Source organism: Balearica regulorum, chromosome 24, assembly GCF_011004875.1.
Source record: "Balearica regulorum gibbericeps isolate bBalReg1 chromosome 24, bBalReg1.pri, whole genome shotgun sequence".
NCBI classification, from domain to species: Eukaryota; Metazoa; Chordata; class Aves; order Gruiformes; family Gruidae; genus Balearica; species Balearica regulorum.
This window is the reverse complement of record NC_046207.1, coordinates 1,882,692-1,906,897: the sequence shown is the minus strand read 5'-3', so window position 1 is coordinate 1,906,897 and position 24,206 is coordinate 1,882,692. Positions and strand designations below refer to the sequence as shown.

The following is a 24,206-nucleotide window of genomic DNA, read 5'->3' as shown; positions in this document are numbered from 1 at the left end:
AGCTGTATATGCAAAATGTCATGAATCCTTCAGGAGAACCTTTCTTGTTCACACTTGGGAACCTGTATGAGGACTTGCTTGCACACTTAGGAAACTCGTGTCTGTTGCTGACCGGGACGTGTCCGTGTCCACCATTAGTTTGCAACTGTTGTATCCTGTTTCCCTTGAGGAGAGAATGTAAATGCCAGTTCTCATGCACAGTGATCAAAGTCCTGTTATTTGAATGTTTCAGGTCTTCCTAGTTACAGGTCAAGCTTTTTGGGCCTCTGATAGTTCTAGTGGTTCTTAGAAGCCTTTTCCAGTTTTCTCAATATTTGTCCTATAAACTTGGAATCAGAACTAGGTGTATTACATGGGACTCATTAAAGCCCAACACAGAGGTAAAAACTTAAGCATTATTACATTATATTCCTTGTTTTCTCATTCAAGAATTCAGATTAATGTGTTTGATCTATGTCTATACTGGGAGCTCACCATCAGTTGAGTAACTTTGAGGGTCTGGTGCTTCGTTTTCCTTACATACCTGAAAACTAAACTCAGTTGAAACTCCCTGTGAAGGAAGGCTACCTTTGTAGGCACCGCGTGTCCCTCTAGGAGAAGAGAGAGTTGAACCGGGTGCAGTACATGCTTGTCCTAACCTGCTACTGTGGCTTTGCTTGGTGTTCAGCACATACGATGATGTAAAAAAAGGTATTTGCAGCCCCTTGCTACCTGGGGATGATCAGCATCCCTAGGACCCACTCCTGGGTTTTGTTGCACTGAAAAGTTTTTCACCTGTTTACCAAGTGATCTCTGTTGCTTTGTGCTACTAACCAGAAGCTCTCCTTCAGGCTTTCAGTTCTTAGCTATTAACTTAGCATGCCTAAAGCATGGGAGAACATTTGTGCTGTTCTGTGGGTTATTTTTCCTGGCCGTTGCCAGATCATTGGAACGACTTGGATCCAGTCTGGCAATTCTGTGTTTGAATTTCACTGATAAAGGCACTGAGAAGAGCTAAGGCTGATGCGCATCTCTGCCAGATCCCTGTAGAAGCACCCCTACTGTAAGCAGCAATTCCTGCTTTACTATATTGCTGTTTCCATCGTAAATTTGCTTTCTAAACTTGTTCTCTCTTGTTCTAGGCTGCAAGCATGTGAAAGGCATTCTCTTGTACGGACCTCCAGGCTGTGGTAAAACGCTTATGGCGAGACAGATTGGCAAGATGCTGAATGCCAGAGAACCAAAGGTGGTCAATGGTCCAGAAATCCTCAATAAATACGTGGGTGAATCTGAGGCCAACATCCGCAAGCTGTTTGCTGATGCAGAAGAAGAACAAAGAAGGGTAATGCAAATATAAATAGCATGGTCAGTATGAATGTGCCTAGAGAATGACCGGAAAGGAGGTTTATAATCAGAAAATTGCTGCTTGCGTTAAAAGACTGAGTCACTGCTTAGCTTGTGATTATAGTTATTCCTTGCAAGTCACTGAATATTAGTGTTCTACAGATTCACGTAACGTCAGTTGAAAAAATAGTCTTAGAACCTGAAGAGGGAACTGGTCTTCTCACTGGCTGTGCTGAAGATGGACGGTTTGTTTAAATTCTGTGCAGAGTTATTTGAAAGTAATGCAGTAGGGCCCATCTGGCTATGCTTTGTGTTATGTGGTGTGTCACCTGCTCAGAAAGCGCTAAAAGTAGGATTGCAAAAATTTTTCTCTTTTTTTTTCTTTTCTCTTTTTTTTCTGGGGGAGTCATAATTAATCTATTTGGATTTTTGCTACTAAATACAGGTGGCACATAACACAGGATGGATTTTAAATAAGCTTTCACGGTTTTAGCTTTTTAGGGTACAGGCTTATTAGTATAAGGATATTATAATCCTTGAAGTGTTATGGTCAATACATTGTTAATTTTTCTCAGCAGAAAACTAATGGATGAGAAGTATCTCGGAACTAGAGAGTATAGATCTTTGAAACTAGAAGTGGAGATATAAACTCTATGTTTTCCAAACTTTTTTTTTTTATCCATTACGCTAGCTGGCTATCAAAAGCCCAGTCTTCAGTTTGAAGGTGTAAATACTTACTTCATGTGTGCTATGGTAATTTTTCTCTGCTGTGGATCACTTAATCTTGATAAGATTTTCTGGTAAAGAAAATACAAGTCACAGTTAAATATAGGGAAATCTTTTCAGAAGACGTGAGCAAAGGACATTGTATCTCTAAGTTTAATTACACCTAACAAGACTGTAGATTTTGCTAGTGGCTTGAAATCCTTTAATTTTCTTCTGCAAAAGATTTACTAATCAATAAGTCAATTCTGCATGGTAACTCATACCGATGTAAACAATATCCTCCTCTCTGGTTGTTGCAATGTACCTGAAAGCTGTGAGCTGCTTTTCCTTTGCAATAACACACCTGTTAAAATAGACTTTATATTGGCTGGAGGGGATGGTCCTGATGACAAGTTGCAAGATTAAAAAGGTCTCAAAAAGGTTGGTATTGTAATGACTTGTGTCTGGGGCAGATTGCCAGGGACAGCACATTTACCCAGTGTTAACATGGTCTCCACTGGCCACAAAAGATGTTTTAGAGGTGGAATTTGAAGGGAATAATATTCATAATACGGTCACAAAAACTATCCTGTTCTCTTACCAGCTGCAACTGCTTCACCTTTGAGTGAACCTGGAAATAAGCAGTTCTGCCCCTGATTGGCACCGAACGAATGGACTCCTTAAAAATATTAAGAACAAAGCTACTCTGGCAAACTGTATATTTACTAACTTTAGTACAACCTAGGGTATTTCGCACATTGGGCGCATCCCTCCATAGATGCGCTTTGCTCTCCATCTCCCCTTCAGAGGGCTTTCCCAGCTACGGAGTACTGTGACCCTTTGAGCTGTGCGTTCCAGCTTTGGGTTTGTGCTTTTCTTGTTCTGCCTAGTCCTTTTCCATGAAACACCGCTTCTCTTACTGATGTCAGCCGTGAAATCCTACGCTTGGGCAAAGCCCACTAACCACCCCATTTTGGAGGATGGCAAGATGTTATTCTGGAAAAGAGTCTGATACGTACGTAACCTGGTACTAAAAACACTCGGAGGTATCAGTGTTCTGTATCTCCATGGCTGAGCTTGTTGAGAAGTTACTGTTTTGTTTGGATTGCTTTCAGTGATGACATGTGGCATTCCTGACATGTTTTTTCTCCAATAGCTTGGAGCAAACAGTGGTGTGCACATCATAATTTTTGATGAGATTGATGCAATCTGCAAGCAGAGAGGAAGCATGGCGGGTAGCACTGGAGTCCACGATACTGTTGTAAACCAGTTGCTGTCGAAAATTGATGGAGTGGAGCAGCTCAATAACATCCTAGTGATTGGTATGATGGTGCTTACTATTTCTGGTATGGGATCTGGTTGAAAACTGCTGATATTTTTCTCACTGCAGGTCAACTCTGTTATAATTACTGGTACGGAATCTACTTGGATTGATCCAAACTGAATGACTGCTATTTAACAAGCATCAGTAGCAGATTTCAAGGAAGATGGTGCTGCAATCGGCTGATATTGCTGCTTTCAATAATTTCCTCCTTTAGCTTTTGTTAACAAGTGTTTTAAGTGTTTTTAGCTTTTGTTAACAAGTGGTTTAAGAAAACTTGCAAGGAATGATAAGCATATTACGGTTGGACTCAATGACCTTAAAGGTCTTTTCCAACGTAAATGATTCTATGATTCTGTGCATTGATGTATCGGCGTATGAAGGAGTGAGGCTTCTCTGGCTGTGTTTCTTGTTGTTCTGAGCCCTGCAGATACGTCACAGATACAGGCTTGATCCCTGTTGCCCTGACTCTACTTCGGGTCATGACTTTTCCAGTATTTCTGGAGATGGGTGTCTTCTGTCTGTTTTCTTGAGACTCTGAGGTATCAGCTCTAGAGGCTGTATTCAGGAGCTGGAGACCCACTTAATAAGCTCAAATCATGCTTATTTTGCTTTTAACTTTGAATTTAGGAATGACCAACAGACCTGACCTGATTGATGAGGCTCTGCTGAGACCGGGGAGACTGGAGGTGAAAATGGAGATTGGTAAGCAAGCTAGCATATCACAGTAGATAAGCTCACACATAAAGCAAATATGTATCATAACGTGAACAATTAACCAGGATGGCGTAGGTGCTAAACTTCATGCAGCTCCCTTCATAATATTACATGTAAATTTAATCGGCCAATTAAAACACCATTTTAGACTTACCTACTGATAAGCCGTTGACCTGAGATCAGTTTCTGTCCAGCAGAATGGATAGGTGTGGGCAGGCAGGACCCGGAATCTCTGGCATGAATGAAAGGAGCCAAGTAATAGCACTAGATCATTCCTGGGTGGAAACTGCGGAACTGTTGAACTTGTAGAGCCAGCAAGCACAGTATGTGAGCAATTCCTGACTTGGAGGAAGTACAGATTATTTCATTTGCACAAAGTGAGAATGGTGACTTTCACTGCAGGAACTGCAAATGTTAGTTAGTATTGGCTGTTGTCTTCTGAAATGAGCAGGTCTGGATTATTTGCATCAACAGAACTAAAAGTGGGCCGAAGATCTCTGTTAGCCATTTACTCTAGTGGGCTGGGAAAGAACGCTGTCTGTCAGTGACTTAGAAGGGGCTTTTGCAATTGTACACATCTGCGTGACACCAATGAAGATTAAATAATGGAATATCTGATAATGTAGTTTATTAAGAAATTAAGCCCAGATCGTCTTACATTCACAAAACCAAGTCTCTGTCTTTGCATTTGCAATCAAAAATTTGATTAGTAAACATCATGGTTGAGTCTAAAGGGTGACTGGACTGTGGTGCTCCGTTCTGAGGTTAACAATTCACTGAAGAAAGTTTGAATGCTTGGAGAATAGCCTGGGACTGATTAAAAGCTTAATGATCCTGTCTTGCAGTGAGAAACTCAAATTGAGTTCTGTGTTTAATTTAAAGATTGGAAATGCAGTTTCAGATGGGTAATTTGGAAGAGCTCGTAAAACATTTTCCCCAACCTTCCAGAGACGTACAAATGTCACAAAATATTTTCTATGCTCTGAGCTAGGCACCGGCTATTGTAAAGGTAAAAACTTTCAAACTGTAGGGAGTCACAAAAAAGGAACAGGCAGGGCCATGAGCATTAACATGGTCCATTTCCTTTCAATTGCAGAAAATTAGATGAAAATGTCCATATAGCCCTAAAAATCATATATCACACTAGTGGCAGGGAAAATTGTATTGTCTATGCTGCTCTGAACTGTGAGGAAAAGCTTGAAATCTATCTATCAATGTAGCCGTAAGAGCTCACCAGGGATTTTTTCTCTTATCCTTAATAGGTAACGTCACTCTTTGAAAGAGTCAGAAACAGGAAAGAGTTTTTGTGGTAGCTGAAAAGGAAAGATTTTAGGCAAAAGAAAGAAGTGCAGAGGTAACCCAGGCAGTGAGCCGATGCTCCAGAGTTAATACTGTCCTTGCGTACTGTAGGAAACAGTTTATATCAGGCATTACTGTGGATGTAGCTCGTGCAAGATGTGAGGACTAGAGATTCAACTAGAGCACTAGCTGGGATTTAAAGAGCTTGTGGAGCACAGACAGCATGAGTGGCTACAAACATGCTGGAGACTTAAGAGACTAATACATTTGCTAGGTGCAGGAAGAAATATTGAGAAATATTGTTCCTGGCACAATACACAAAAAAAGAAAATTTGGTAAAGAAGTGTATAGCAGTGCATAGAGAATTATTAGAAGTCAGACTGATGAACAGCAGTGAGAAAAAATTAGCACTGGCAAATACAGTCTTTACAAACTAACACAGCTACAAGGAATTGAAGGAAAGACTCAATGAAGAGTGTGTGTTTTAGGGATGAAGAAGCGTAGCCACAATGACAGTCACCTTTGAACAATCTCATACTTGAAAACAAATGTTGAATAGCAACTGTAATTAGTAAACATAGGTGAGATTGTTTGCATTGCAAATGTAGTACTTGCATCTTTAGTTGTCAAAAGTTAATTAAATTAAATAAATTCCAGAGATTGAGCAAGACATCCCTAGAATAAATTATCAGATGATGAGGACTGAACACTTCTGGGAACTCTGCACATTTTAAAATGTCTTTTCACGTACCCTCAGCATTAATACTAATCAGTGCAAATTATCAGATCCTTGTAGTAAAGGCTGTGAGGGTAGGTTGGAAAATGAGCTCAAGAACAGCATGGTTTTACCAAGACGATGATGTGCCAGACTGGCTTGTTACACTTTCTTTTAAGAAAAGGCTTTTCTTTATCTTCTATTACGTGCATTTTAGGAGGGACTTGCTAAGGTGCAAACTGGGAAGTTATCACCTCAGTCGGAGCAAATGAACATTGTATGAGAATGGTGTGGGCCAGGTGAAGAGGAAAGTCAAGACACTGAATTTCAGGAGAGTGAACTTCCAGTTGATTAAGTAATTAGTGGATGGGACCCCCTGGGAAACTGTCCTTGGGGATGAAAGAGCAGAACAGAGCTGGCAGCTCTTTAGGAACATTTTTCTTGGCACGCGAGAGTTCTCGATTTCCACATGTAAGAAATCGTGGAAGGAAGGCAGGAGACCAGCACAGGTCAGTAAGGACCTCCTGGTCAAACCAAAGTGTAAGGAGGAAATGCACAGGCAGTGGAACCAGGGATGTGTATCCAGGGAAGAATATAGGGACACTGCGTAGGGATGGGATCGGGAAAGGTAAGGCACAGTTGGAGCTGAATTTGGCAAGGGATGTGAGGAATGACATGGAGAAGGCTGAGGTCTTCAACATTTATTTTTTTCCCTCTATTTTCACTGGTAGCCGCTTTTCCCACACTTCTTAAGTCTGGGACTGGGAAACAAAGTCCCTCCTGTCGTAAGAGCAGCCCAGTTTTGAGGCCACCTGAGGAACCTGACCATACACAAGTGCATGGGACTTGACAAGATGCACCCCAGGGTCCTGAGGGAATTGGCTGATGCAGCCGTTGAGCTACTGCCTATCATGTTTGAAAAGTCATGGCAGTCAGGCAAAGTCCTGGACAGGAGAGAAGGGAATATCACGCCCATTTTAAACAAGAGTAATATGGTACTCTGTGGGAACTACTGACCAGTTGGCCTCATCTCAGTGCCCAGTAAAATCATGGAACAGATCCTCCTGGAAGGTGTGTCGAAACATGTGGAAGACAGGGAGGTGATTAGAGACTGCCAACATGGCTTCACAAGGGTCAAATTGTGCCTGACTAATCTAGTGGAGTGACTGTGTTGGTGGATAAGGGACGAGCTACAGATGTCATTTATCTTGACCACCCACAACATTCTTGCCAATAAATTGGAGAGAAGGAGTTTGATGGATGGACTGATAGAGGGATAAGGAATTGGCTGGATGGCCATGTCCAAAGAGTTACAGTCAGTGGCTCAAGGTCGGGGCAGTCCCCAGCATTAGTACAGACCTGAGGATGGATGGACTGAGAGCAGCTCTGTGGAGAAGGACTTGGGAGTACTGGTGGTTGAAAAACTGGGCATGAGCCAACAATGTGCACTTACAGTCCAGAGAGCCAGTTGTATCCTGGGCTGCATCCAAAGTTTGGCCAGCAGGTCGAGAGCGATTATTCTCTGCTTCTACTTTGCTCTTGTGAGACCCCCTGGAATTCTGCATCCAGCTCTGGGGTCCCCAGCTCAAGAAAGGCATGGGGCTGTTGGAGAGGATCCAGAGGAGGCCACAGAAATGGTCAGAGGGCTGGAGTAGCTCTGCTGTGAGAGAGTTGGGGTGGTTCATCCTGGAGAAGAGAAGGCTCCGGGGAGACCTTATTGTGGTTGTTCAGTACTTAAAGGGGGCTTATAAGATGAGGAAAGACTTTACCATGGCCTGTAGTGACAGGACAAGGGGCAACTGTTTCAAACTGACAGAGGGCAGGTTTAGATTTACTATAAGGAAGAAATGTTTTACAATAAGGGTGGTGAAGCCCTGGCACGTTTTGCCCAGAGAAGCTGTGGCTGCCCCTGGCTCCCTGGCAGTGTTCAAGGCCAGGTTGGATGAGGCTTTGTGCAAGCTGGGTTAGTGGAGGGTGTCCCTTCCCATGGCAGGGGGTGGAACTAGATGGACTTTGAGGTCCCTTCCTGCCCAAACTGTTCTATTGATAATTGCAAGGTAGAAACCGGGTTTAGGGATGCCAAGGGACTGATGCGATTGCCTTTGTGTAAGGTGAATTCCTGGTATGGAAGCCTGAGAGCAACTAACTTGAACCCTGAGGAAAGAAACTAAACCTTACACTTTTTATCTCTAGTTTGGCAGTGGTGCTAATCAATTTGCCAAGGGCAATTCGTGTAATTGAATGTTCTTAAACAAAAAGCATTGTCAAATATTCTACTTGTAAGGATGTGCTCAGGGTGAGAAAGAGCCTTTGGAAGTATGACCGTTGAGGAGAGGGAAAGGCTTTGCTGCAGTTGCTGTGCTGAGGCGCTGATTGACATGCATTCTGTTTAAAACCTCAGGCTTGCCGGACGAGAAGGGTCGATTTCAGATTCTTCATATCCATACGGTTCGGATGCGGGAACACCAGCTGCTGGCTGAAGATGTGGACATCGCAGAACTGGCAGTTGAGACTAAAAACTTCAGTGGTGCTGAATTAGAAGGTTTAGTTCGAGCTGCTCAGTCTACTGCTATGAACAGACACATTAAGGTCAGTCCTATTGTCTCTCCCTGCGGCAAAAAAAAGGGAAAATGATTGAAGTCTTTTCGTGAATGTTTACTTCCAAATGGGTAATGGCGCCTCAGCGTATCTGAGGAGATGAAATTCATATGGATGTCACCTTTTCACTGTGCTTTTACGTGGTTCTGAATTACCTCTTCCATCTCCTGACCTCTGAGTGCTCTTGCATAGCTCAGTGGGAATGGAAGGTGATTGTTTGTCAATATATTTTGAGAAAAACTGAAAGTCTTGAGCTCAGTTTATGGATTAGACTCAGGAGACAAGAGGTGGAAATGAGAACAGACAGTTTTATGGAGGGATCTGTGCTGGAGCCTGTGCAGCTCAATACATTCATAAATGATCTGTAAAGATGGGGGGGGGAAGCGAGGTTACAAGCTCAGAGCTGTTTTGTGGTCATAAAGATGAAGGCCACCTATGGAAAACTGCAGAAGGCATTTGAAATAATGCGAGCGCACAAGATGTAGCCAGTGGATTTAAGTATATGCTGGGGAGAGAAAATTCAGAAAGGTATAGGCAGTGATAGGGACTGGCCTGACCATGATTTGGGGTCAAGTTCTTGGAGTTATAATGATGTTGAAACAAATGAAAGCTGGAGAGGGACTGGTGACAAGGGCAGGGAGTGACAGGACAAGGGGAATGGCCTGAAGCTGCAGGATGGGAGATGGAGATGAGATCTGAGGCAGAAATTCTTCCCTGTGAGGGTGGTGAGGCCCTGGCACAGGTTGCCCAGAGAAGCTGTGGCTGCCCCTGGCTCCCTGGCAGTGTTCAAGGCCAGGTTGGATGGGGCTTTGGGCAACCTGGGCTAGTGGAGGGTGTCCCTGCCCATGGCAGGGGGTGGCACTGGATGGGCTTTGAGGTCCCTTCCAACCCAAACCAGCCTGGGATTCTGTGATTTCAAGTATCAGCTCAGGCCTTATCAGTGAAAAAAGCAAATGCAACGTTAGAATTTACTAGGGGAGGTATACAGAGCAAGTGTGAGGCTGTGGTTACATCATGGATAAAATCCCTGGTATACTTGAATCTGTGCAGTCCTGGGACACACCCACCTTGAGAAGGTCATGGTAGAACTAGGATATGGAAAGGCAGCAAGGAAGGTTGGAGGAATAGGAGGGTTTTCATTGGAAGAACGGTTAGACTAGGATTTCCCAGCCTGAAAAAAATATGGTGAAGGGTTCTGAAAAGTATGTGAAATCATGAGAGGACTGCAATCTGTGAACAGGGAACAACTGTTTACTCTTTCCTAATGCAAGAACTCCGAGAACAGCGAACGATACCAGCAAGGCCACACTCAAAGCAGAGGAGATGTACATTGTGTGAAGAAGTACTTAAGCAGTGGAAGGAACCTTTGCTCCAAGATGTTGCTGATACTAAATCTTGGTCGAATTCGGAAGGGGCCTGTACAGTGTCGTCTGTTTCAAATAAGAACTCATGTGATGATCGTCTTGGTGTCCATAGACACTTACAAAGTTCTCGGCTCTCTCCATTCTAGAGGAGCTTTCCCAATCTTTGCTGATTATGGGAGGTCAGTGTATCTTTAACTAGAAAGGAGTTAAGGACCATGAAATGTCAGGTTATATTAATCCAGATGCAAAACACAGTATTCGATGGTGTTGAAATATGAGATGATTAGTTTGTGAAGAAGGAGGCTGAAAGACACAGCCTCTTTGCTCTGGTGGCCAAGAATTGGTGTGAATTACTGCAGAGAAAAGCCTTTGACATCAGTTCCACAGCACTGGGATATTTTTAAGTAAAAAGTCTCTTCAACCTTGAATATGAAGACAGAAAGTCATGTTTTCATTTAATCATAAATCAGTTGGTGCTTAGACGTTTATATCTCTTGGGAACACTTTCTAAAGGAAAAATTACTCTTTCTGCTAATTTTTCTTTTATAGCCATAATGGTTGAAAAGTTATTAATTGTTTCCCATAGCAAAAAAACCACAGACATCAACAGTTTCTAATTTTCTTGTGCTCTGTCTCAAAAAAAAAAAAAAAAAAAAAAAAAAATCAGCACCTCTGGAGGTATTTTAATCCCTTTGCAAGCAAACCATTTTCCTTAAATAATTAATTTTGCTTCTAGTTGATGTTTTTCAATGCCTGAATTTTGGGTGAGTTTGGGGACTGTTAGCGTTTTGATATATTCCCTGTTGTGCCAAAATGTCACAGTGTGAGAAGAGAAAATGGCTATGTGTAAATGTAAAAGAGCAGTCCCCTCCTTTAGGTTGGTATGATTGACATCTTAGTAATATATGTATGTATATTCCAAACGTGAAGCAGCCATGTTTTGTTTTTCTTTTGAAACACTTTGACATAGTATTTTTGGATAATCTTATTGTTTATTCTCAAGATGTCTTCAGCCAAATGATGCACTAAGGTATTTTATTCTCTCCTACAAGTACTGCAAAATTTAAAATATACATCATAGGCCTGACCTAGTTTTCAGAAGCACCTACGAGAAGCAGGAGCACAAATTGAAAATCAAGGGGCATTATTCTTCTGAAGCATTTAAACTCTTCTGATAATCTCTCAAAGTGTGTGTGTTAAAAATGAAAATGTGTAGCTCATTAAAGGCTAGGAAGGAAACCAACTCCCCTGTTTTTAAGTGTACAAACAATTCCAGGAATATATTGATAGTTTCAAGCACCTTCACTTCCCTCTGCAAAGTAGAAGTGATCAGTCTGTACTAAAGATCCACTAGTTTGATGTATTTGACATCCTGTATTTCTGCTGGGTGGGTGAGAAGGGACTCTCTGATTTATAGTTATTTGTTTGGCGTGGTGGTGTTGGCCACTCTGGGCTGCCGAGGTTGCTAGTTAGAGGCTGCATTTGCTACTGTGTAAGACAAGCATAATGCAATTGGTTTCATTATTATTTTTTCCTTCCCATGCTCACGTGCAATACTGCTTGTTCTTGTCGATCATCCTGGTCCTCCAAGACACATCTTTGAAGGTCAAAGTTATTTGACTTGTCCATCACCTCGGTCTTAGGCAAAGGTGATAGAGGTTGCTATGGCTTCCAAGAAACTCCTTGAAATCCCCAATTTTTACCTCCTGAGCTATCAGATCATGTAGGACCATTGTACTCTCAGGTAGAAGCAGGTGGTGTTGTAGGACTTGAATAACTTTCAATGAAAATTATACTTGTTTTGGAATCTAAAGAAATTTGTTACAGTATAATCGGGAAATTCAGAAATTATTAAAAGCCTTTCAAAGCTGCACTTTGGTGGAAAAGAATGAAGATATTTTGCCTCATCTCTATGCTACTTAAAAATAGGTTTCTGTCTTACCATTTAGCAGTTAGATGGATTGCTTTTCACAGATCAACTTCTGCCCCCTCTTGTGACTAATCCTTTTTCTGATATCTCTAACTCCACTCAGGATCCTCAGCAGACTGCACCCCTGGGATTAGCATGTAATAGCCAGTGTTTGTATGCCGTTGAGTGGAGAAGTTGCTTCAAATCCATTTAATTCCTGATTGCTGCCCAAGGCAATCAATATACTTGCAGATCTACAAATAATCCTCGTAAACGGAGCCACTCAGTATTGTGGAGCTGCAGCCATACTCAGTAACACACCTACAGCTGCCTTTAAAGGCTACTCTTGAGTTGTTCTTGAGATCTAAAAATCTTTCCTGGCCCCATTGTGAGCAGCTTTGGGCCACCTCCTAGTGGTACCTCGAGTTGTGGCCGAGAAATGATTTACAAGAGAAGATCACAGTAGTACTGTCTCTACTGTGTCTTTGCTTCCAGTCATTAGCTTTGAAATGTTGCTGGATGATTTGGGAATGGCAGAAGGGAAGAAGGTGATGCTCTTCATTTAGAAAGGAGTGCGATATGAGCTGAGCTAACTGCAGTTTATTTCTTCCACGTAATACCGATAGGGCTACCTTGGGAAGGTTTGTGGATTTGATTGAACTGAAGCAAATAAAGATAAAGCAGAAAGAAATCTAATATTTATCAATCTCCTTGAAGACTTTCTTGTATGGAGAGGAAAGTGCATGGATTGAATAGGAAATTAAAACCTCCTGAAATAGAGCTTTGTGAATAGTTTTTATTTTTGGCTCAGTTTCCAAAGATGGAGTGGGTCCATTCAGAGTTGGGCTAAACCAAACTCTGTCTTTCTGAAAAAAGTCACACAATGAAGGAGGCTTCATCCCCTCCCCATTCAGCTCCCAGAAAGCACAGCGAAGAATTTTTTTCTACAGCCCCTAAATGGAAAGATTAGATCCCTACTCTAAGGGGAATCTACATAACTCTGATAACTTTTAGAAATTTAAACTTAGGTGAGATCAGTCCCACACTGGGCAGCAGTCCGAGCCTTGCTCACTCTTGATTTATGGAGTCAAGGTAGCACAGCAGTGGCAAGGATGGTGCAGAGCTTCCATCCTGCTCTTAGCTGAGGTGGCTTCTCTGAAATGTGGGGTCATGGCCGTACTCTTCACTTCAGCTTTCCACAACTGTTACCTAATGGCTTCATGGGGCAGGCATATGGATGTGGCTCTGAAGGTGATGATTGCTCCAGTGACATCCAGCATATGCCCAGCAAATGTCTTGTTAAGAAGTGTTTTTCTCATTGGTGCAAACCAACTACGGGGTTGAATCTGTGGATGGAAGTTGATAAGGGGCTGTGTGCGGAACTGCTGTACTTCAGTGTCTTTTATTGCCTTTATTAGGCCAGCAACAAGGTGGAGGTGGATATGGAGAAGGCAGAGAGCTTGCGTGTGACAAGAGGAGACTTCTTTGCATCTTTGGAGAATGATATCAAACCGGTAAGTAGGCACTATATAACTCCTGTCAGAGTCACCCAGAGCAGTTAATGACGTGAGGCAGGAATGTCCTTCTGGGATCAGACATGCAGTGGTGCGCCATGGGTTATTGTGTCCTGTGTTATAGGAATGAAAGTGAGGAGCCTCTTGCTGCCTGCAGTGCTAAGGCTCTGGTTCGTACCATTTGTCGCCTGCAAGAATTATAAAAAGGAATAGAACAAATGGAGTGCAACCTGGAATTTCTTCTCCTTGTCATATATACGCTCCCCTTTTAGGCTACTTCAATTAATGGGTGACCACTTTAATATGGACTGTAGTAGGAGGTTCGAGCCTCATTTTTGAGAATTGTCTTTAAATAGCGTGGATTCAGAACCCATTGGCAAGTTGCACTAATTAGAATTTGTTTTCTGGATATATGAAAAGATGCTTCTACATGTGCCTGGTCCTTTGAACTGAAATGTTGTGTGTCACCAGTGGCTCTTCCTGTTCTGACTGTCTCCCAGACATCTTCCAGAGTCTTGGTCCTGGTCACATTGGTGGTGTTTAATTGTTTCATGTGTTTCTGATGTGATGCAAAATTTCTCAGTAAAATAAATATTCCCTCTCTTACTACAGGCGTTTGGAACTAACCAGGAAGACTATGCAAGCTATATCATGAATGGTATTATTAAGTGGGGTGATCCCGTAACAAGAGTATTGGATGATGGGGAGCTGCTTGTTCAACAAACTAAGAACAGTGACCGCACTCCTTTGGTTAGCGTTCTTCTAGAAGGTAAATTTAAGAAAAAAAACCAAACCAAAACCCCAAGTGACTTTTGTAAACTATTCATATCGGTTGCCTGAGTGGTCATCTGTTATATGCTGCAACTGTACGTAAGAGAAACACATGAGAGGAAAAATGGAATTGGTCTCTTTCAGTTTACTTGGGTGAAATCGCTTTAGATATGAAAACTGGCTTCTCAGTCTGTGAGAAACCCTGTTCTTGGAACAACAGAGAAGTGAATGTACCCAGTTATTAACCTACGTGTGGATGTTTTACAGCATGAACATCTCTAGCTGATTTAGTTGTCTAAATTCTCTTTGAAGTCACTGGAGAGCTCATCAGTGTAATTAGCTGAGTTCAAACAACAGTTCATCTGGGCGCATTTAGGTGCCTGCTGTTAGAAAGAGGTGGATCGCCCTCTATCTAGACTGTTACTGACTGTGAGGAGTCTAGGAAACTAGTTCCAATATCTACATTACAGATAGGGGAGTAGAATTTGTTATTTAGCACTTCTCTCTTTCTTCTCCTGAAGTCAAAAAATACGGATTGCCACTATTGCTTAGTGGTTTGTAGCTTTGAAATTAGCCTTGAACAGATCCGCTGAATAATTCTGTGTGCTTGTGGCCAACATATCGCTGGTATGCAATGCCTTCTTGCACTCCAAATTGATTTGATTTGGGCGTATAGATTAAGATGTGTCTTTGGTCTCTGAATTATTCTGGTGTGAATTCAGGCAAATAACAAATTGTCAATATTTACCTGGCATTCATGCTGTTAACTTGTTTGCCACGGCACCTGCAGAAATCATATTTAGAAGGGGCATAAACATAGTTCAAGAAGTTTATCCAAAACACAAACGCATGGTGATTTTGATGCAGTGGCCAGTCCTACAAAACGTGTAACATCCTCTTTTGTGTTGGTTTCATGGCAAATCAGTCTGCACGCACTCAAATTGTTGCATTACTTTCCTTCATCTGGAGGATAGGATTGCACTAGGAGTCAGCGTGTTCCTTCTGCAAGTAGAAGAAAATGCCATTTCAAAATGCAGGTACCTCTGAATGGGATTATAAACATGCTTAAAATATCAGCTGTGTTGACCCTACCAGAGCTGTTTTCTCCCTTGTTTTTTTTCATTACGATTGTCCTTTGTTTCAGGTCCCCCCCACAGTGGGAAGACTGCTTTAGCAGCAAAAATAGCAGAAGAATCCAACTTTCCCTTTATCAAGATCTGTTCTCCTGATAAGATGATCGGATTTTCTGAAACGGCCAAGTGCCAAGCTATGAAGAAGGTACTTATATGTCCTACTCTACTGCTTGACTACAGTCCAATTCGATGTTCTCTAGTGGATGGAAAAGTGAATTACCCTTGCGATTGTGTTTTCTCCTCTTTGTAGGTCCTCAATTCTTGTGCGTATCTTGATAAAGTTGAATGAGTGTTTTTGTGGCACTGACACAAAGGGACTCAGGGAAAATGTCAAAGCTCTGGCCCATTTGGGTCCGATGTGTAATCATGACTAACAGTGGAACAAAAGACCAGATCTGTGATGGGAGAGTCTGGAACTCCACCTGCAAAGACAAATGCAGGAAGGGCTTAGACTTGTACCTGGAAAGAATAGATCCTGCCAGAATTAAACTAGGAACAGTTTTGAGGCGGTAACGTTTAGTTAATCAAGAGTTTTAACAACTTGGGGAGCAGGGGGATGCAAACAACTGGAACATCTTAAATCATTTCAAGTAGCCAGGTGAAAGGAAGGAGATTTCATTTATTGAAGCAGGGCAGCACTTACCTTTCTAGCTGAATGATACTTGTTACTCTAAGATCAGTTTGTTGCAGGATTGCATAGCTTCGAAGAGAAGCAGTGTGCTTGTAGCTGGAAGCCCAGTTTGTAATTTAGATTCAAAAAAGGAACTTTTTGGACCTTAAATCTGCGTGTGCTGGAGATAGGCCTGTAGTACACTGATGTCCTTAGTACTACTCCTTGCTTAAACCCTGACGTTTGCAGGACACTGGTTTGCTGCTTTGTAAAGGGTGATGTGGAAGCTCGGTCCGTACCTGACTAGGTCTGTTCTCCCTACAGTATGCTGTTATGAGACGTAACCAATATCCAGCCTGGGTGGAAAAGCTTCATAATTGCATTAGAATTGTGGGGGATTTGTGTGTGTGGTGGTGTATTATCAGCATTGCCCTAATTCCAAAACACAGAGGAGTGGTGCTTTATTTTGCCCATTGCTTACAGTTAAACACAGGGCAGCTGGCTTTTTTGCAAAGTGTATGGGGTAAATGAACAAAACTGAGCTCTGAATTTGTTGAGATGGCGGTGGTTTATGAAACGCAGGTAGAGTCTAGCGTCTTTTCCATTCTCTGTTTATTCCTCTAAATACTGCTGTGTTTAGTTAAAAACATGTCAACAGGTCCTATCGTGACTATTGTAGTTTTGCTGCTGATTAACAATGAGTCATTTTGCTGTTTTTTAGATCTTTGATGATGCGTACAAGTCCCAACTCAGCTGTGTTGTTGTGGACGACATTGAGCGACTTCTAGGTGAGTTCGGACGATGAGAGAGCTGTGTTGTCTGCTCTGCAGAAATATTTCAATATTTGCAATATTGTGCGAAGTGGAAATTACCTGGAACCGTTTACTTTGGGAGCCTTGAACTATTTTTGATACAGTGAAGTGGCTTAAATGTGCATCTACTTAGTGGGCTTTAAAACGCATTTTTCATTTCAGATTATGTCCCAATTGGACCACGGTTCTCTAATCTGGTTTTGCAAGCCCTTCTTGTACTGCTAAAGAAGGCCCCCCCTCAGGTAAGACAGTAATCGAGGGGCGAGATGCCCTATTCCTGTAATAATTTTGACAGTGGAGAGCTTTGTGTCTTGCTGATAGCTGCTGTGCTGCCAGAGGTATTAGCGCCATTGTCTCTGGTTCAGTCAAGTTAATCCTAGCCTGCTGCTGTTCATTCAGTTAGACATTTCTAGGATAACCACAAAAGATTCAACTTTAATTACCTAATTACTTAAGGCTGAATCTTCTGCAGTTAGCCCTAGAAATACTGACTAAGGGAACAGGTTTAACCTTCACCATGTAAAACCTCAAGGTGCGAGCTGTCTGCTTTCTGATTTAACCAAGGAACCGTTTAGGCCAAATCGATCCCTGGCGCAACCACGTGCTCCCTCCTTATTTAGAAATTAAGTTCTAAGTAATGTATGACTGTGGATGTCATGGTTTTAATTTGTTCTTCACTTGAAATTATCAGGTGTTAATTCCAATGGGTGAGGAAAGCCTAAGATCTTAAGTCTCATGCTTATCCTGTCTATTTGCACTTTCTGGCTTGATGAGGTTTAAGAACATCATAAGCGATAATGTTTCCAAAGCATACACTGAATGAGACAAACAGGCAGGGGGCTCTTCTTTTTTGTTTGCCATTTGCCTGTCATTCACTGGAATTCTGCTGTGTGTGTGAAAGTATCTGTATGAATAAATAACATACTAACAGGAAAACCTTGAAAGTTGGTGTCAAGAAAAAGCAGAGAAGCACAGCCTGGATGAACTCAATTTTTTTTTGTCATTTTTAGTATCCTGGAAACAGTAACATATGCGTGAGTATTGTTTTCATTAGAGAGTTTGGTGAAGAGACCTTTCAATTATAGAACTTTGAACTAAATTGTGATGCCACAGGCCCTGAAGTTCCCCTTGTGACTGTCAGCCTGGGAGAACAAAGATTTTTCCCAGAGACCTTTCTATGCCATGTGAAGTTGCTAACATAAAACTTGGATTCTGTTACAACATAAGCTGGAACAGAAAGACTGCCTGTGTACAACAGCACAACCATTTTTGATCATCACAATCTCATGTAATCATTGACCTATTGCTGGGTGTTTCCACAGTACCAGGAAATGCTTGTTCCCATAAATCAGTAGGGGAAAACAAAACCTGATTTGCTTCGGTTGTCAAGGGAACTTAAAATATTAAATTACCTGTTTTTTCATTGCATCCTCTGAATGTATTCTGCTGCTTAGATGCACTTTTGTTGGCACCCAAGTCTCCCTGAAAGCAGGATGCAGGGCTTGAAGCTCGCAGACATTTGCCAAGTTTATGCATGTTGCTAGAGATTTGTACTTTGCAATGTTTGAAATGCCCTTGAGGCTGGGAGACTTTGGGTTGACAGCCAATAATATGGTGACTTAAGCCATAAATTGTTGGAGGGTAGAGAGAGAGTTTTCTGAGGAAATGTCACTATTTGATTGATGATGTGGTTTTGGTTGGGTTTTTTTTTTCCCCCTTTTTTCCTAAGTGTCCACTATTGCCTACTGTGAAAATTAGGACATAGGGTTAGACGGACCCTTCGGGCTGACCTAGCCTGGCAGTTCTGATGATGGGCCTCTTTCTAGCATGTGTGTTTCTTGTGAGTTCCCTGTAATAACCATGGCACGTGGGGACATTTTTCCTTAAAATCCCCAACAGTGTATAAGAGGTAGAGTCATGGAGGAACAGGCCTTTTCTGCTGTGAATGTTTACTGTGAAAAAGATTGAATTTGGGCATGGAGACTCTTGGGGTTTTTAAACTCAAGTGAGAAACCCATGAGGGAAATAATACTGCCAGTTAATCAAGGCCCTTCCCAGTTCCCTCTGAGATGACTAGCTCCCTTGGGGAGCAATTTATTGGGAAGTAATGGCTGGTTTCAGGGGTTTTGGTGTAATTTGAGATACAGATGCATGCTTTAAATGTACGTGAGTAGCTACAGTGGTACTAACCTGCTCCATGAGGACAAACCAACTCAAATTTCTGTGGGATTGGGATCATGGTTTAGGTTCATTCCTTGTAAAAATGGAGTGTCCTGGGACATGCCTGGCATTCCCCGTGCCGAGAGAAACCCTCGGCAAGATGCTGGGGAGACAATACCTGTTCTCCATTGCTATCAGAGAGGCTCTTTACTGTGTCACTAGTCAGAGAGGCCGGAAATATAGATTTGATTTGAAAAGCTTAGAAACGGGAACAGCGAAGCAGTTGAAACCACAAGCAAGGAGTGGGTGGGAAGCGCAGGGTGCGTTTCAGCAGCGCGGCTTCGCTGCTCCCATCTTTGTGGCCCAGATTATGTATTCACACGGTGTTGTCACATCACTTGCAGAGAGTATGCTTAATGTGCAGGCAGCTTCCTACAATTACTGTAGGCTACGTGTGTAAGAGGAGCATTTCTGGGATGAAATCTTATTAATTATGCATTGAGGTATATGTCTCTGTTGAATTGGTTTATGAAAGCTGCCTCCCAGACTCCCCTCTTCCTATCAAGGCTATATTATTTTAACATGGTGTGGGAAGGGCAAATACTTGAAGCTTCTGGTTTTCTGGGCATTCTGGCTTGTTTGTACTTTGCAGAAGTTTTGAGAGTAAACACGTTAGACTTTAAAGAAACTAAAATCATCTCTGAGTTTGCTTTAAATTCCCGATCACAGCTCATGCTTGCTAGTTCTACTCAGCAATGCTTAAATAGTGGTATCTATTACTACTCGTTCAAGAAGACTGAAAAACATTGCATTTTGTTTAGCATCTTTTTTAAAACCAATTAAAAAGCTTTTCTAAAATGGATTGAAGAGAAGAAAATAAACCATGTTCTCTTGGGTCTTTATTTCAATCAAGTTTCTCTGTGTTGTGCAGGAGAAGAGACTGGGGGGGGGATAGAAAGACTGAAAAGGACTGTCGCAGCAGGGAGCCAAGCGGGAGAAAAGGACTTCTCTGAGAACTAAGCAGCAGCAGCTCCGAAAGCCGAAGCTGCTTCATCTACATGCAGAGTCACACAAGGCATGGAGACACTCACCAGCCCCACAGAGGTTTCACATGTGCTTCCCTGCTGGTTCCTGTGAAAAGCTAACAATTGGCTCAAAGGGTGAAAGACCATTGCAGCATCCCCGCGCTAAGCTGGACGTACAATTTGTGCAGTGTTATGAAATGTCTGGCTTAGCGAGATGCTCTCGACCACTCTTGTGGATGCCCTTCCACTGCTCCCAGAGGCCCCCAGCCCCTTCCCTCTCCAGGACGCTGGAGGCTTTTGCCGATTTATGAAAGTTGACGGGGGAAAGCAGGGAATGATCTCCTTGTTTGATATAATCCCAGATGCATTCCTGATTCCATGCCACTTGGTGTGAATTGGAAGCAACCCCAATCAACAGTGACGTTACGTATATACTTGTAATCCTGGGGAATTGTCTCTTCTCCCATTACATGTGAAGAATTGTTGATACCCCAAAACACACGCATAAAAATATACAAGGGTCCAAAGTTGAGTGACCCGCTGGTGGGTGACCCAGAGGCGCTTCAGTATTCACCAGTACTTGGTTATAGCGTGGTTCAAGCTCCCCTCAGCTCCCCTTGCCTAGGGCTGGTTAGACTTGCTGAAATTCTGTAATTTGATTCACCGCTGACATGTTGAGGCTCCATTTGCTTGTAGCAGAGTCTGTGTAATTCTTTTATGTTCTAGTTTGTCTTTGGTAGTCGACGCAATAATGCGGTGCCCATGAGGAAGTGGTAGAAGAATCAGTCTCATAAAATGTAGTCGTTTAAAACTACTTCCTCTTTGGATCTTTGAATTTCATAGTTCTCTGCATGATTATGTCCTTTATTCAGATAAAATCCCTGTAGTGGAGATGAAATCTGGGTTTGTCACCCTTCTAAAAGGCAGTGGGGAAGACATTCACCTCTCTACTGGGCATCAGTAGAGAGGGATTTTGGGCTCCAAACTGGGGCACTTCCTTTGCCTAAAAATGGGCAGTATGAATCCAGACTTGAGTGACGTGCTTGTGTCTGATAGCTGTTGGTGCTAGAACTAGGCCTAGGGCTGCCTTGGTAATGAGTCTGACAGCAAATGATCTCAAGCTGCTGAAAAGCCAAGCTCTTCCTTACTTGATCATTACTCTCTTTTTACGCCTGATTTTTTTGGAAGTTCAGCTTGATTCTTGATCCTCTGTGGGCTGAACACATGGCACGTTGCCTTTGCAGTGGCTGCCGTGGAAATTAAGGATCGAAAGTGTGAAGAGTTCTGAAAATGGGGACACTTTAGCAAGAATAAATCTGGTGATGTCCTGTGGTGTGTTGTCACTGCAGAGTAGTTTGAAAAAGCTGCCCTCATCCATCTGGCTCGGTGGCTTTTCACCCTTTTGTGGTAATGCCTGCGGGCAAAACATTTCTGACTTGTAGGTTTTCCATTTGTTTGCTGAGCAAGTTGCCTGAAACTTTGAAAAGTGCAAGGGACTCCTGACACTTCATTTTCTTTTAGTAATTGATACAGCAGAGATTATGCTTGTTTTACGGTAACTGGTTTTCCAGTGGGTCAAGTTTAAAGGTAGCAAGTTGAAGCGCATAGTTTCTTTTGAAGAGAGCAGGGAAAAAAATCAGTATGTTTTGGGTGGAGCTGTTAAAAGCTTTTAAGCCCTGTTTTGCAGAGTAGCCATCTGTTCCGAGGAGTTTTCAACCATTCAGTGGTTCAGGGTCCTGAGCGCGGATCCTAACGGATATCTAAAAGCTTTTAGATCTGACGGATCTGACCTCCATTCGCTTGTCCTGTTGCTTTTGAACCTTGTTAAGCTTTCGCCGTTCTCAGTGCCATGCTTGCTTGAGTTCAACTAACTGCATGGTGAAAGCAAACATCCTTTTGTTCAGTTTAAAACTGATGCTTGATAACTTCATGTAGTGCTCCCTAGTTTTTATTTGGAGAAACAGCAGTTTTCCTCCTCATATCCTCTATGCCATCTCTGATTTTATAGACCTCTCTGTTTACCCCCCATCAATTTACCAGCAGTCTATTTAGGGAAGTTATTCCATATTTCTGACCATCCCCATTGCTTTCCTCTGACTTCTCTGATTCAGCCATGTATTTCAAATACAATTTAAATTATTTGAAATGGCTAGGATTGCACAGTGTCTGAAAGAGCACCCTGGATTCACACGGTAGAATAATGACTTTTGTTTTACTCTTTTCCCATTCTAAAAATGGCTGAGTGTTTGCATTTTGAGTAAGGTTTAGCATTGAGCTGGTGTTTTCACAGAACTTGCCACAATGACTGATTCCAGTGGCTTTCCTAAATGGTAATAAGTCATTTTGAGTCATTTTTGTGTGTGTAGTAATTGTCCGCTGGCCTGATTTACAGCAAGTTTGGGATTCATCTGACTAAATGTGGCTGTCAGCGGTTTGGTTTTCTACGGCTGAACTAGTTGTTTAGAAAATAGTTTGCTGTATGAGTCCAGAGTGTAGGCAGCTTTTCTGGGAGGACGTACGTGTCATCTGGGCTCCATCAACTAAGAAGGAAATGCAGAGAATGAGATCATACGTGGACACCTGAAGTTAGAGGAGGTAAAACTCACCTCACTGATTACATTTCTGTGCTGCTTACGTCCTTTCAGTCTGATGAACCCCCAAACTATACTCCATTTTTATTATAATCAAGCATGGATTTCATCAGGTAGCATCAGGTAGCATCCTTCAAGCAGTTAGTCTGCAAGTTGTTATTCCCTTGATTGATGTCTTGCCTGCTGTGCCAGGCACCATACACATGCTGTTAGCTGTATTTTGGGAACAGGTACTACCTTGCTGGCTGCAGTTGAGCATTTTTTCCCCCTAAAATGCTCACAGTTCATGGGAAACTGTTATTAACACAATCCCTTACCCACGCTGTTCTGGATTTTGAGTTACATACAGTAATAAATTTTAAAACTGTTTTAAAAAAGAATCGCTAGAGCTTGTAAAGAAGATAGGTCTCGGTGGTATGGCATCGCATGGATTTGTGCTTGCTAGAGGGGGTTGGTGCATGTTTTGAAGGTCTCAGTTCCGTTCAAGCGTCTGTCTTCCTTTGTACCCTAGTACCGTAACTGTATAGCGGGAAAACTGTTTGAAGGTGCCTAACGGCATGCATAGGACTTGTAACAAGTTTTTGAGTAAGATAGCAGAAGTTCTTCTTACAGGGCTTGTACTTTTTACTGAGTTATGACATATATAAAATCTGATATATCAGCATTATTTATGAATTGGACAAAAACTCACCAAGGGCAGTGTGTTGGGGAAATACAGAGCAGCCGTGAAAGCAAAGTGAGTCAGAATTGAGATGAAAATTTCTCCATCAAATCTCTGATAATCCCTGTCTTTGCATTCTGAAGATGTGGAGCATCAGTCCTGCTGTCACATGTGCTGTTGTCCCAAGTATATCTTCATGAGATGAAGGCACCTTTTAACATTTTCCTTGGCTGATAACTTGAGAGCAAATGTCAGAGGTATTTGTACCACACTTCTGTGGGTCACCAGGAGATGATGGTTCAAGTGTTCTTGGGGGACTCACTTCACACAGCTTCCAAGCCTGTGTTTAAACTGTTTGACCAGTCCCTTCCAAAGATGAAGACTGAAAATTTTGTCTTTATGTAGGTAATAAACTCTTCTGTAGCCGAGCATCACTTATTTTTCTTGGTCCGTTAGGTGCCTTAGCTGCAAACGAGCACCTGATGGGGCTTTCCAAATGCCTCAATTTACTCTCCTTGCAGGAGTAAGAATCAAATGCCGTTCATGTACTCTCCAACAGGTACATTGTTTTTCCGTCTGCGTGCCAGATCTTACTGAACTGCTCAGATTTGACTCAAACTTGTAAAATGATAAAATATTTTCCTGGCCCTGTTACACAATGGCCATCAAAAAGGAAACAAATAAGGTGCAATTGGAAAGGCGTGGACATGGAGAACATAGTGGCAGCAGCCGCCTGCAGAATTAGTTGTATTTATGCTTTCTGCAGACATGGCATGCCCTCCTTAAGGCTACCTACAGACGTTTTTAGACACTCAGACCTTTTTCTGCATTCTGTGTGCCACCAGCAGGCAAGTTTTGCCTAGTAATAAACCATTACCTACTCCCAACGCAGCTTTAAACCTGGCATTTTTGTTGTCAGTTCAGGAATTGGCTTCCTTCCCTGACTAAATTGCCCAGTAGGTTTCTGAGGATTTCCCC

General features: G+C 42.3%; 1 protein-coding gene across 3 annotated transcripts in view; it reads left to right on the top strand.

The window, feature by feature from the left end:
- Positions 1-24,206, top strand: part of NSF (N-ethylmaleimide sensitive factor, vesicle fusing ATPase) — an 81,580-nt gene that overhangs the window by 45,165 nt on the left and 12,209 nt on the right. For all 3 annotated transcript variants that reach the window (XM_075775274.1, XM_075775275.1, XM_075775276.1), the window contains exons 9-17: positions 1,122-1,321; positions 3,185-3,350; positions 3,980-4,054; positions 8,482-8,669; positions 13,370-13,465; positions 14,078-14,234; positions 15,381-15,514; positions 16,701-16,767; positions 16,954-17,033. In XM_075775274.1, the coding sequence (XP_075631389.1) occupies positions 1,122-1,321; positions 3,185-3,350; positions 3,980-4,054; positions 8,482-8,669; positions 13,370-13,465; positions 14,078-14,234; positions 15,381-15,514; positions 16,701-16,767; positions 16,954-17,033 (1,163 nt within the window). The remainder of the gene's footprint in view (positions 1-1,121; positions 1,322-3,184; positions 3,351-3,979; positions 4,055-8,481; positions 8,670-13,369; positions 13,466-14,077; positions 14,235-15,380; positions 15,515-16,700; positions 16,768-16,953; positions 17,034-24,206) is intronic.